Below are 14,414 nucleotides of genomic sequence, written 5' to 3'. Positions count from 1 at the left end.
ATTTATGATCAACTTTGTCAGCCAGTGTAATTATTTTGCTGACTAGCAACAGTAATATGCTTAGCCACAATAATTCTTTTTTAGTCCAAGTAATATCCTTTTTCCCCTTTTTATAAGAGGGAGCCTTAGGTTTAATGCCCAAGAGAAAGGACCTTAATGAGAGGGAATGCTGATTAACTTTTTTTTTTTTTTGGCTAAATGCTGATTAACATTGTTTGCTATTTTACAGTTGTTGTCCTTTCATCTAATCCATAATATTTTCTTATTATGTTCACTTATATATTTTCAACAAATTAAAAATTAATAGTTATGTCATTAATTAAATGTTTAAATTTTAAATCTTTGTAGTCTAAAAGTATGTATAAAAATAAATTTATGAATCGAATAGTAAATAATATTCAATTGGAAAAAAAAATTGACATATATGTTAAAAATATAAATAACATACAATCTAATGGTTTGATTTTTGCAATTTATAGCCATGTTAATTTTTTAGTGAGAATTGTAGTCATTGGAACTTTGTACATTTGATACTATCTATGTGTATTATTTAAACAAATCAATTGACTTATTAGAAAAATGATAAAATTTGTCTACAAACTTGGTTAGCCAATGGTTATAACTGCACTTAATATTTTTTTTTATTAAATATGAATTTTGACAAATTCATCATGGATTACATTTTCTTCTTATATCTTTTATTCTTGCAAAATTTTCAAAAGATCAAATATTAATAGTTATGTTATCAATTAAATGTTTAAATTTCAAGTTTTGTAGTATAAAATTATGCACAAAAAATAAGTTTATAGATGGAATAATAAATAATATGATAAACTTTGGCAACAAAATTTGTTATAGTCTAAAGCTAGAACTCCACTTAATATCTTTTTATTGAGTATGAATTTTGACAACTCTACCATTAAATTACATTTTCTTCATATATCCTTTATGCTTACAAAATTTTCAAAAGATTAAATACCAATAGCTACATCATCAATTAAAGTTTAAATTTCAAATTTTTGTAGCATAAAAAGTATGTTTGTAAATCAAAAAGTAAATAACATTTTATTAGTATAAAATTTGACATGCGTGTTAAGAACATAAAGAAAATAAATTCCAATAGTTAGACTTTTAAAATACATAACCATGTTTTTTTTTATTCTTTAAGAAAATATAATGCATTTTACATTCAGTTATTATATAAGAATAGATATTTTGTAAATAATGTTACTTGTAGTTAGAATTTGTTTCTAGTACTCTTTACAAACAATTTATCCTTTATACGTCTTAAATAGCATAAAGAAGAGGATATTATAATTAAACCTATCACTTATATATATATATATATATATATATTTTTTTTTTTTTTTAAATTCATCTTTTGCTTTTAAGGCGTGCAACATAATGGTCCTTTACCACTAAAGGTGTGAATCAAATGTGAACCATTGAATTGATTTCAATGAAATGAATGAATAATTGCGCATAGTGGTCCTGGTGGATCTCAAGCACGGTCATTGCACCTTTTCCAGGAAGTACAATAATTGAAAATTTTGATTCTTTCTTTTGTAGCTGTGCATGTGCTATTAGTTGTGGTGGTTCCCATTTCCTACCAACTACTATAAAGTGAGTGAGAGAAGTTAATTTCTCTAGTTTATCTTCGTCGGTTTAATGTACAAAATTTCACTTATAAACTTACCAATTTAGATGTTAGTATGTTAGAATGTTTGGTGTTACTTCAGCCATTATATTCTTGGGTTAGCATTCCTGTAGTGTTTGTAACTGCAAAGGAAGAAAGAAAGACTCTAGTATTTACTTTTGAAACGTTAAAAGACGACTTAAGTGCAATTGTTAATATTGGTTCTAATTAACTTAATTGGTAAAATTTTTTATAATTAAGTAAAAGATCTGAGGTTTAATTTTCATCTACATGAAAAACTAATTGGTGTTCTGGTTTAATGATAAAGAGCTATATCATGACTAAACGCTAGAGGTTGAAATTTCTTTATCATTAGGAGCAGAAATTATAGATTAAAATTCTCATTAACAAACTATTTTAAAAAAGTTTTTAAAGAAAAAAAAAGTAATAAATATTTTGATACTTAATTTTTTTTATTTTTCATAAAAATTATGTCAAAATTTTTTAAAAATAATATATAACAATTGACCTAAGGTGCCCATTAAAAATATCTTTTAACTTACGTTAGCCAGTGAATTATATTGATGACCAGCAACAGTAAAAATAAATAAATAAATGAGGACAAGAAAAGGCAAAAACTTTGAGTGCTTACTTTTGAAAAAGTGAATTTGATTTATGATCAACTTTGTCGGCCAGCATGATTATTTTGCTGACTCGCAACAGTAATATGGTTAGCCACAATAATTTTTTTTAGTCCAAGCAATATCTCTTTCCCCCTTTTAATAAGAGGGGGCCTTAGGTTTAATGTTTAATGCACAAGAGCAAGAACCTTAATGAGAGGGAATGCTGATTAACATTGTGGGGGCAGATAGCTAGGAGGTACTATTAAAACTATATATATCGGGCCTATGGCTTAGTCCGAGGATATTAACCAGTCCGAGAATGGTTAAACAATATTATTATGAGAATGGTAGAAGAGAAAGAAATAGGGATTGTACATAATAGTCCAAAAGTTGTCCGATGAGAGAAGTCATGTCGAAAATGTGGATCTGCGATCAGTAGGAATGTCCTACCGTCCTGAACATCCTACCAGGTTGTATAATAGTTAGAAGGCAGACATTGGATAGAAAAGGAGTAGAGAAATGCAACAAATATCTACAAAAGCTGTCACATCCGCATTTAATGCTCTGCAGCTAACTCCCTAAGTGCATTAATATAGAGGTGATACTTGAACAGTGCTTTTCAGCCTTACAGCTACTACGTGAAGACTTATGGGAAGGGTTGATGGGACAAGCATCAACACCGACTATCCTGCATACACGTGGAAGGTGGAGATGAAAAAGAGGGGAGTATATAAGGGAAGAGGGGCAACTAGAATAGAGGATCGAGAATTGAGGAGAAGAAAGATTGTAGCGTTTGATAAACAAACTTGTAATTGAGCTTGATAGTAATACAAAAGATTATATCTCCTCGGACTTTGCCGAGGATAATTTTTCTTCATTACTTATCTTCTTCTTTTTATTCTCTTATCATCTGGATCCATTTAAAGGTTGTTCGGTCAATGACAGCCAGTATTCAAACCCATTTTCTACAAATTTATTATTTTAGGCCTCTTTGGGCCTAAGTTCATTCACACCGTGAGCTTGGATTTTAAACTTGGTCTCTACAAACATTGTTTATTAATTTACGGTTGTTGTCCTTTCATCTAATCCATAATATTTTCTTATTATATTCTCTGTATTTGTATCTTTTCAATCTTTTCAAAAAATTAAAGACTAATAACTATGTCATTAATCAAATGTCTAAAGTTTAAATTTTTATAGTCTAAAAATATGCATAAAAAATAAATTTGCGAATCGAACAATAAATAATATTCGTTTGGAAAAAAAAAAATGATATGTATATTAAAAACATAAATAACATGCAATTTAATAGTTTAATTTTTGTAATAAGTAGCCATGTTAATATTTTAGTAAGAATGATAGTCATTGGAATTTCGTCCATTTAAAATTATTCATGTATATTATTTAAATAAATCAATTGGCCAAACTTTGTTAGTCAATGGCTACAACTGCACTCAATGTCTTTTTATTGAATATGAATTTTGACAAATCCATCATGGATTACATTTTCTTCTTATGTCTTTTATGCTTGCAAAATTTCTAAAAGATCAAACATCAAAAGTTATATTATCAATTAAATGTTTAAATTTCAAATTTTGCAATATAAAATTACGCAAAAAAAAAAAAAATTTATAAATTGAATAGTAAATAATTGGATAAACTTTGGCAACAAACTTTGTTATAGTTTAAGGCTAGAACTTCACTTAATATCTTTTTATTGAGTATGAATTTTGACAAATTCACCATTAAATTACATTTTCTTCATATATCCTTCGTACTTACAAAATTTTCAAAAAATTAAATACCAATAGCTATGTCATCAATCAAAGTTTAAATTTCAAATTTTGTAGAATAAAATTATGCATAAAAAGTAAGTTTTTGGATTGAAAAGTTAATAATATTTTTGATTAGTAGAAAATTTGACATGCGTGTTAAGAACATAAATAATATAAATTCTAATAGTTAGATTTTCAAAATACATAACCATGTTTTTTTTTTTTTTTAATTTAAGTTGTAGCCTTAGGCTAAAACCAAGTTTGTAGCCAAACTTTGTCATAAATAATATTCAAATGGCACGAAATTTAAATTGCTTATTAATTATGCTAAGCCCCCACTTTCTCCCATGGAGATAATATCGCAGCCTCACAAATCACAATTACAAATATGAAGAAAAAAAAATTTTGCCACTTCCTCAAATCCCTCAAATGAAACTAAAAAGGTTCCATCATCAAATTTATGATGTTTCACATTTCTATAAATATAAAGCAACTAGCTTAAGCATATCTGGGGCAAAATCGCTGCAAAACAAAGCATAATATTTTCTCTAAGGTGGCATCAATCCCCAAGAAACTTCCTTTTCTTGGTTGTGTTCATGTATGGTCTGATGACCCATTCAGTCTGAGCTTCATCTTGATCCAATGTTCCTAATGTTATCTGAGACAGCAACAAAGAGACACCGAGTAGAACAATCAAATACAAGCAAATTACATAACAAGCTAAAAATTACAGAGAGCAATCCATCATCTAAGTAGAGAGCAACAAATTATGAATAGATGCTGATGAACTATAGACACCAATAGAAAGCTTGGCATCAGCTCAAGTGGATCAAAAGCATTACAACTAAAATTAACGGCGTATAACCAGTGGCATCATTAGGGTAGCCCATTTCCACACCTTTAATAGTCAAGGTCTTGGGTTTGACATGTTGTGAGTATTAAAAACTGTGGAGATAAGGTCTCCTGTTGTTGTTCTTGGTTCTTTTTTTTTTTTTTTTTTCCAATTGCCAAGTAAATAATGCTTCATTCCAAAAAAGGATGAAAAGGTACAATAAAAAACCAAAGTACAGGCAATGTGCTAAGGAACCATAAAAAACAACATACTATGGAAAAAGGTCTTCTATTGTTTGACAAAACAATTAGCATAGGTACACCCATATATCACTCACGCTTATTTAATATGAATTAAGGTCCTTTTTCTCCAACAACACAACAACCAAAAAAAAAACTATTAATTTTGGAAATATGTTTGTATAGATCTACAATCTTTATACCCCTCAGGAATCTCAGGAATCACAGGTCTTCGGATTACTCATCAATGGACATAAACCTCAAGGATATCTGGTACAGCGTGATGCCGTGGCTAATGCAGGCTATCATAAACCAGCACTCTTACCCACCATGAATTTAACTCCAGAGTGACTACCACTCCCAAGTGTTTTTCTATATAATTTGAAGCCCAAAGAGTAGTAATATATATTTGAGGACATAAAACCCAAAGATCAATCAGGTTTAATATGAACTAAGACTCCCCCTGTCAACAAAGGGAATATATACATACACACACACGTGCACATATAATATTTATTTAGTTATGTGTGAGCATTTCAGAAATATATTTGTAGATTTGTAATCTTTTTACCCCTCCAGGATCACAAGTCTTTGGATTTACTTATCAACGGACATAAACCTCATTGATATTTGGAACAAAGTGATGCTGTGGCTATTGGCTAATGCAGATTGCAGACAATCACAAAAGATTCTTACCCACCTTGAATTGAACGCCAGAATGGTCATCACTCCCAAAGGTTAAATTTATAATTAAATGCCAAAGGGCAGTAATATAGCTTTGTGGAAATAAGAGTCATTTAATATAGCATTGAGGAAATAAGAGCCATTTGCAGCCATAGACTTCCTTAACCAGAAAAACGTTGTCCTCCACCCTTCAATTTGCTCTATTCCAAAAAATGTGCATTTCAAATATCAGTGGGTAAGTTTTTCCTACTCCCCCAAATGATCCTTCGCTACAACTGTTCCTCTCTTTTATTCCCACATTATAGTATTAAGGACAGCATTTAAGATTGAAGTCAAATCAGTCAATATGATTCTGTTACAATGCTGTTACAATGTACACTTTTTCAAAGGGAACAACATTTGTTGGGTAGAAAGTTAACAAAGCTACCAGCCAGAAGGTTGATACACAAAATGAAAAAAACTATGAAGACCTTTTATACCAGTTCATATAATAAAGGCCATTTCCTAGTGCTAGTTCCTATAAGTGGGATTCTAGGAGGGGTGGCTATCCTCAAATACTTTCAAAGTGGCCACTCACAAGAGTCAAATCACAATCTTATGCTTCACAGCATAGCACTTCACCATCTTTAAAGATCACATCACACATATTTTCTTTCTAATTCAGTTGCTTTATTATTTATTTACTTTGGCAACACCACTACGATCCCATCTTAGAAACATCTGGTCTTCAAATGATCCATCCAAAAATACAGTCCAATGTTTGAAATTGTTTAAACTAGTAAAGATAACCAGAAAAAACCTAATTATTGTTAAAAATGTATACTTAAGAAAACTTTGCTGATTCCAGTGAAGTGGCGGGATTCTACCTCAAAGGTAATGAAGAAATCCAATGCTAAGATGTATATATTTAGGTCATTACTGAGCCCAATGCCCTAAGGATCAGTGCCTTTCAGCTATAATTACTAAAAAATGGGGGGTGCTACGGCATCACAATAAAGAGATAGTTCTGGTGGACACAGAACAGAAGAAGGTAAAAAGAAGAGAAGAAGATAGATTGTGTAGACACAACAAATGCTCACCAATTAATTGATGAATGACATCAAGCCAAATAGAGGGGATGGCTAAGGGTCCCAATGAAACATGAAGTTAAGGACAAGTTTGGATAAATATAATGAACAAGAATAGGGAAGCATAAAAGGAGATGATAATGACAGGAGGATTTAGGCTGTGTTTGTTTCGGGTGAAAACCACTTCCGGAAATGCTTTTCCGTAAATGCGGGTGTTTGGTTGCACATGGAAAATAAATTTTTCGGAAATGCTTTTCAGTTGACCGTATAAAATGAGCCTTTGACCCGGAAATGCTTTTACATTTCTATTTTACCTTCAAAGTGTTTCCGGAAAACACACCAGAAGAGAGAGAGTGAGAGAGAGCTCAGATCGCACCCAAAGACAGAGAGGGAGCTCAAGCACACACCCAAAACCCATATCCAAGCTCACCTCAACCAAGCTCCGGCCAGCCCACCCAAGCTCCAGCCAGCCCAGATCGTGCCGCCCCACGGTCCAAAACCCATCTCCAACCCCAAATCGCAAGAAGAGAGAGTAGAGACGGCGAGATCGCGCACAACCCCAAATCGCACCACGAGCTCAGATCGCACCACCGCACCCAACGGCAAGATCGTGCACTGGTCTCGTCGCACCCCAGCACTGGCGAGATCGCACCCATGACCCACCCATGCCGGATCTCTCTCTTTCTCGATCTACCTCTCCCTTTCCCTCAATTGGCGATCACTCTCTCTTCCTCCCTCTCTCCCTCTGTGACCGAATTTTGAGTTTAATGAATGCTCTGTTTTGATTTTTGTTTCTTTTAAGTTTATATATTGAAATTTTGTATTATGAAATTTGTTTAGAAACTGAGAAAATGGTTGAGAAAATGTGAGAAACTTGTAAGAAAATAACATTTTCAGAATGCAACCAAACACATTAAAACATTTTCTAAAACAATTTTCATAATGCAGCCAAACACTTGAATACATTTTCCTTTCCCGAAAATAGCATTTCTGAAAAATATTTATTTTCCGGAAGCGGTTTTCACCCGAAACAAACACAACCTTAAATAAATACCATCAGAAAAGGAATGTACCAATTTAAACTCATATTGAGAAAACCTAAGACAAAGGAAGAAAATGGATTTACAAACCAATATGCACACATTGGATAATTACACATGCAGCTGATGGGTCTTGAACCCACAACATTATCCTCCACCTAGAACTTATAAGGGGAGGTGCAAATTTAGCTAGACCTTATATATATCTGTGTGTGTGTGTGTGTGTGAGAAATAAATTTTATTGAAAAAAGTAGGCTCTAATTGTCACAAAGCAACATATAATGATGATAGTGATATCAGTTTGTTTCAGCTGTATAGTAGTACTCAAAACCTCTAAACCAACAATGACGAAAAAGAGGATTCATGACAAGAAATATTATGGAACATCAGCTAAATAGAGAATGTGAAAGAAAATCCCATTTGATCATAGTTCCAATATCTTAAAAGGAAAATAATGAAATGACTTCTTTACAAAATACTAAGAAGCCTCCCCCCCCCCCCCCCAAGAACATGCTTACTTGTGACAGGTTCTTGGATGTTGATCACATAAATAACAAAGCAAAAATATCTCCTACCATCATTATGTATTCACGCAAAATAGCACCCAACAATAGCTAGCATATGATAGTGTAATACCAGAAGCAAATTATTTAAGGTGTTGTGAACCAATTTCCACACAATTAAAAGAGAATAATCCTTCAAAAAAATTAAGCTTTACTGAAAAGTAACAAAGTAGCATAAGATACCTTATAAAGCCGCATTTCAAACCGAGGACCGACTTCTTTAAGCTCAATGGATTTAGGACCTCCATGCTTCTCATAAATATGATGCCTGATTGTTTACAAGCTGTTAATAGGGTTCAAAAGCAAACATGTGTGCTATTCAGCCATAGTTCCACATCAAGACTCATTCCAAAATTTGGCATTTGACATTTCATGTGAAATCCAAATAGAATTGGCATCATTAAGGGCATAAGTGACATTTCAATCGATATTCATGTGGGCCCGGGCATGAATTTAAGAAAAAAACTAGAAATTTTTGTTAAAAAAATTGACTCCAACGTAAATTTGAAACAATGGGGGCAATTTGCACATAACCAATCAAGCAAAGGGCATTGCAACCACCCAAAGCTTAGGAAGGAAATCTGCAATTTACTCTTTTTGATTTATATGCTAATTACTGTAAATACACACTTTTTGATAGGTTAATTACTGTAAATACACACAAACATGGAGAGGGGCACTTTGCCTATTACCAATCAATTAGGCGAACATTGAAACTACCCCTTTTTTTCTTTCTTTTTTATTTATTTTTATGATTCAATAGTTGAGGGAGGGTGGATTTGAACCCTAGACACCTTTGTTAGAAACACCAAGAGGTGCCAATTGAGTTACAAGGCTCTTGGCTGCAACATCCCTAAAGTTTAGTGAGGGAAAGTGCAATTTGCCCTTTTTCTTTTGTATGTTAAACATTGTGAACACACATTCACACGTAATTTATGTCAATGGAGATAATATAGGTCCAAGCTAACATAATCATTACTGACAAAAGTTTAACAAACTAGAGAATAGCCAATAGAAGCATCACTAAAAGTATCAAACAATAAACCAACCTGAATGAAATATAGTCAGACTCATTAGCAAAAGTTATAATGCGTTTGGTATCTGGCTTTGGCACTGGAAAAAGATGCTTCAAAATGTTTGCTGTCCTTTCACCTAGCTATCAACAATATAAAAATAAATAAATAAATAAAAAGCTGAATAAGATCAAACAGGGAACACTTTTTTTATAAGTAAAATATAGAGGTTATTTTAACAAGTTTTTGTTAAAAATGTAAATATAAAACAGTGAACACAAAAGCAGAATTGATGCTACATCCATGAGAGTGGGGAAGCCAAAACTGCCAAAATAAAGGCTCCTACTGTGTTTCTGGCAGTAAAATCCTTCAAGTTACTTGTCCTGTACTTGTTCCAGTTGTTCTTTTAAAATTTTAATACTAAAATAACTGAGAAACCATTTATGGTACTGACATTTACATCTCACGGAACTCATTTAAGAAACCATAGATACATTCCATATTTTTGCTACATTCTATTAGATATGCAGTGCCCTTGGGGCAGAATTCACCAATAATTTCTGACAAGAACACAACCTCAATATACAGTTGAAAACTCTCCATATTTTTTTAATAAGCTTTCTTGACATAATATATTGATTAAATCCAACAAAGATAAACAATACCTTTGTTGAAAACTTGTTAAGTATCAAATGTGGGTAAGCCTCAGACATTGTTCCAATGGCTTTCTTGTCCTTAATGTCATGTCTTGTAACCTACAGGCAAACACTTTATTAACATATTGATGCCCCATACAACAAGGCCAAAGCCAAAGCAAAAGTACAAAAAACACTAATATGATCATACTTACCACATTGAGTAATCCAAAATATGCAGTTGGACCAAAGGGTAGATGGCTTATAGTGATACCATCTGGCACACCACGGTGTTCATGAACTAGGATAACATCTGTAAAATCATGTGCACGGCAAGTTTCAATAATTTCTTTAATAACCTGCAAAGGAGAAAAATTCAAAAAAATTATGCCACAAGCTTAGCATCATCACATATGTATCCATTATCAGGATGAATTTTGTAGGAGTACCAATTTTCTAATATCGCAGTAAAATAACTTGTAGCATATTCTAATGTCCGAAGAATGAGGAGCATTAGAATTCCAAAATAAGCTGATAAACTATATACAACTTCTTCAAGTGAGTGAGACTAATGTAAGCATGTGCTAGAATAGAACTAATAGTGAATATATCTACACAATATTCAAATGAAGAATGGAACTAACGGACTGGTGTAGTCAAAGTGCCTTGCTTGCATAGGCACATGGGTGAGGCGAGGCGCCAGTAAGGCTTTAAGGCAAGGCACCTTTAGTGCGAAGCTCGCCTTTAGAGCCTAGGTGAGCAAGGCAACTGCCGTAAGCCATGAAAAAGGCACTAAGGCAAGAGACTCAGTGGTTTTTTTTATAAGTTTAAATTTAATTTTTTAAAAGAAATTTTTTAAAAGAAAAAGAATAGAAGGCTTGTCAAACCTATAATTAGATTATTAATTTACAGAAGCTTGTAAAACTTATTCTCACATTAATTAATTTATTGAAGCTTGTTGTAAGCCTAATATTAGAATAAATAATAGAGCCTAAAACATGTTAAGCCTATTTGAAATCAATTAATAGACCTAATTTCCTCATGCAACACATTTAAAAACACTTGATTATAATATTTCAAATCATTAGGTACATATTGTTTAAGGTCTATATCTATATTAACTATATTTAGATTTTGGAGGCTTGCTTTAATCAGGCTAGCGCCTTTTGGTTGCCTCACACCTTGGGCAATACAAGGACTTGGCGCCTTAATGTCTCCTTTCACTTTTGATTACCTTGTAATGGACTAACCAACTAGTTTGTGCCAATTCACTCAATGGCAAGTTACATAATTGAATCAAAAAGAGAAGTAAAACATCACATAAAAATCTTTCTGTATGTAATAGGCAGCAAAACATGTTGATTATCATCTCTGTTTTCCACTTAAAATTCAATTTAGTCTGTTTGACAAATGCAAAAGCTTCACAAATTTTTTTTTTTTTATAAGTAAAAAGCTTCACAAATTACAGGCCAACTACACTAATACTACCCCCATCCCATATTGTTGGTCCTGATTAAACAATCCAACTTTTTAAGGGAACACGGAACACCATTTAATGCATTGTCTTGTAGTTAAAAAGGTAAAAGTTTTCATAACTACCCTCATTGATTTAAACTCCAGTGAAAGAATATTATTGAGTTTTTATATAAAGTAAAGGATAAGATAGGAAATTTATTTATCAACTTCAAAGAGGACTACATTTTGGTATATCTTAAAATGGAATAGCGGACCAATAATTTGGGAAGGAGGGAGCACAATCTTTTTGACAAAAAAAGGGAATAAGATAGATGGTTACACAAACTGGATACAATCAAAAAACAACATTTTAGCCACATTATGCATGTTCTTCTATTAAAAAAATCAAATATTTTGTAAAGAATGATATATTTCTTCTAATCATAAATCTATTAATAAGATGCAAAAAGGTACAACATGGAAATTGGATATCCACAAATTCTAATGCCTCCAAGCATGTCTTGAACCAATGGGAATGAAATATTAGAATGAAGCAATTGCAAATGCAGCACAGAGCAATGTGGGTGGAGAAAAGGGCTGTTCACCAACCTGGCCACCACGATTCATCCGTTGTGCATTAGGAAAAACAAACTTCAATTCCTGCAGGAACATGCTAACAATTGCAATCATGACTAAAACTAAATTCCTTGCAGAATGCCAATGAAGTAAGCTAGAGTACAGCTGGAATACATTAATTGAGAAATATGGAACAAATCAAAACCTTACCAACCTTTACAAACTGTGTAAGTGGAGCACTTGGATTACGGGATGTAGTTATCAAAATTTTAGGATCTCTTTCGGATGCATTGGCATACTCATCATCAATATGTGTCCTCGGGACTAAAATAAATTGCATGCACCATCAGGGGAGAAGAATAAAAACATAAACAAAATTTTAACATATATATATATATATATTACAACTTTAGAAAAGTTACAAATTAAACAATCATGAAATAAAGATAGTAAACAATCATAATTAAGTCAGAATCAAGATTCTTCTTAAGACAACACACACACACATACAAAGTTCCTGGATACAATCATCTTGGTGTCTATCTATCCATCAACAATGACACACAAAAAATTCTATAGCTGCCCATGGCTCCATATTGTGTGATCAATTTGCAAACTATCCCATGTGCCTAAACTTCATTAGCTCATTTTTCTTTTTTGGACATTTTATGTCATAATTAGACACCTAAGCATATATCCAATTACACTTTGAGGAAAAAAAATGTTCACAGACAAAGTGTTTCACAGCTCCATCGTTGCAGTCATCCTAATGTGTACAGCCCAAATCCAAATTCACTCAAACTGTAGAAACTAAGAAAGCTAGAGTTTCAACTTCCAAGTTATCATGATGAATCCCATTATTCACAAAACTTTCAAATCACTCTTTCATATGTGAGCTTATCAACAGACACCGTCAACATTTTCCGAATTCCTCTATTAAAAAAAAAATCCGTATACATGTTCCGACTTTCCAATGCAAACTCTAAGGGTCCATTTGGTTAGGCATTTTGGGAGCTTAAAAGTGCGTTTTTAAAACCCAAAACTCCGTTTTGCAAGAGAAACTCTACATAGTTTTTTTACAAAAACTCATTTTAAATCCAAAACACCATTTTGCAGTAGTTTATCCAAATGCACCCTAAGCTACACAATCCAATAACATCAAACAAAAGCAAAATCCAGCAACGCTCACTTCCAAATTAGTCAAACTAAACACAATACAAGCACCCCATATTCAACCTCAACTAAAGAACACAAACTATTAAGTAGTAACACTATACACTATTTACCATTCTCCATTTCAGCTTCCCATTAAAATCTACCCCCCTCCCCACCCCCCCCCCCCAAAAAATACAAAATTAACACCAACAATCAAAACCCATCTCAAAAATACCAAAAAGACAAAAAATTTCATACATTCATGTATGTATGAATGTGAGAGAGTGAGTAAAAACTGAAAAAAAAAGCAGCAAACCTTGAAGGGCTTCTTTGATCATTCGCTTTTTCTCATAGAGAATGCGTTCTTTGCCTTCTAAGCTCTTTCTGTACAAGTACTCCCTCCTCAAACGAGTGTTCCTTCGATTCATCTTCGCAAAACCCTAAACCCTATTCAGGGTTTTAGAGAGAGAGAGAGAGAGAGAGAGGAAGAAAGGTTAGGGGTTTACGGTGTGGTTTTTGTTTCGTTAGGGGCTGTTTGAAATTGAGAAAAAGCAAACGACGTCGTTTTTATGTATTTTGTTTAAACTAAACCGTGCGTTGCTTGCTATCAAACTCAAAAATTACAAAATTGACCCTACTTCTTTCTTTTTCTTTTTCTTTTTATTAAGGCAAAAAAAAAAAAAAACTATTTTGGTCTCTATATTTTGGTTTGTGTTATTTTAATTTGGTCACCACAAATTTTCTTTGCACTTTTTTGACAACCAAACACAAAAATACATATTAAATTTTAAACTTTGATAAACATATATCAACTCAGCAGCTAAACAGATTTTGACCCAAAATGACTGTAAATTGAAATCAATAAAGAAAAAATTGACAACAAGTTGAAATAACAGTTTATAGTTTATATGCTATCAAAATGTAAGAACCAAATTGAATGCAAATTAAAAATAATATAACTAAATTAACAGCGATCCAAAGCTTTTTGCAACAACATTTTGGTCTTTTTGGGATAAAAGTTTAGGTTAATTTTTTGTTAGAATGGATTGATTTTAACTATTTAAATTGTTCTTTTCAAAAAAACTATTAAAATTTTTGTAATTTAAATTTAAATTCAAATT

The 14,414-nt window shown here is 32.4% G+C and overlaps 1 protein-coding gene across 1 annotated transcript; it reads right to left on the bottom strand.

The window, feature by feature from the left end:
• Positions 1-4,329: 4,329 nt before the first annotated feature.
• Positions 4,330-12,493, bottom strand: LOC112001691 (uncharacterized). Its single transcript, XM_065771711.1, has 7 exons — positions 12,353-12,493; positions 12,172-12,222; positions 10,323-10,466; positions 10,138-10,227; positions 9,509-9,615; positions 8,643-8,727; positions 4,330-4,692 (listed from the first exon to the last, which is right to left on the bottom strand). The coding sequence occupies exons 1-7, from the start codon at positions 12,476-12,478 to the stop codon at positions 4,594-4,596; spliced, it is 702 nt and encodes a 233-aa protein (XP_065627783.1). The 5' UTR covers positions 12,479-12,493; the 3' UTR covers positions 4,330-4,593.
• Between the last annotated feature and the right edge of the window lie 1,921 nt (positions 12,494-14,414).

Source organism: Quercus suber, unplaced genomic scaffold (genome assembly GCF_002906115.3).
Source record: "Quercus suber isolate HL8 unplaced genomic scaffold, Cork oak 2.0 scaffold_48, whole genome shotgun sequence".
In the NCBI taxonomy this organism is placed as follows: domain Eukaryota; kingdom Viridiplantae; phylum Streptophyta; class Magnoliopsida; order Fagales; family Fagaceae; genus Quercus; species Quercus suber.
The sequence above is the reverse complement of the archived record's forward strand: the minus strand, read 5'-3'. Positions and strand labels throughout refer to the sequence as shown.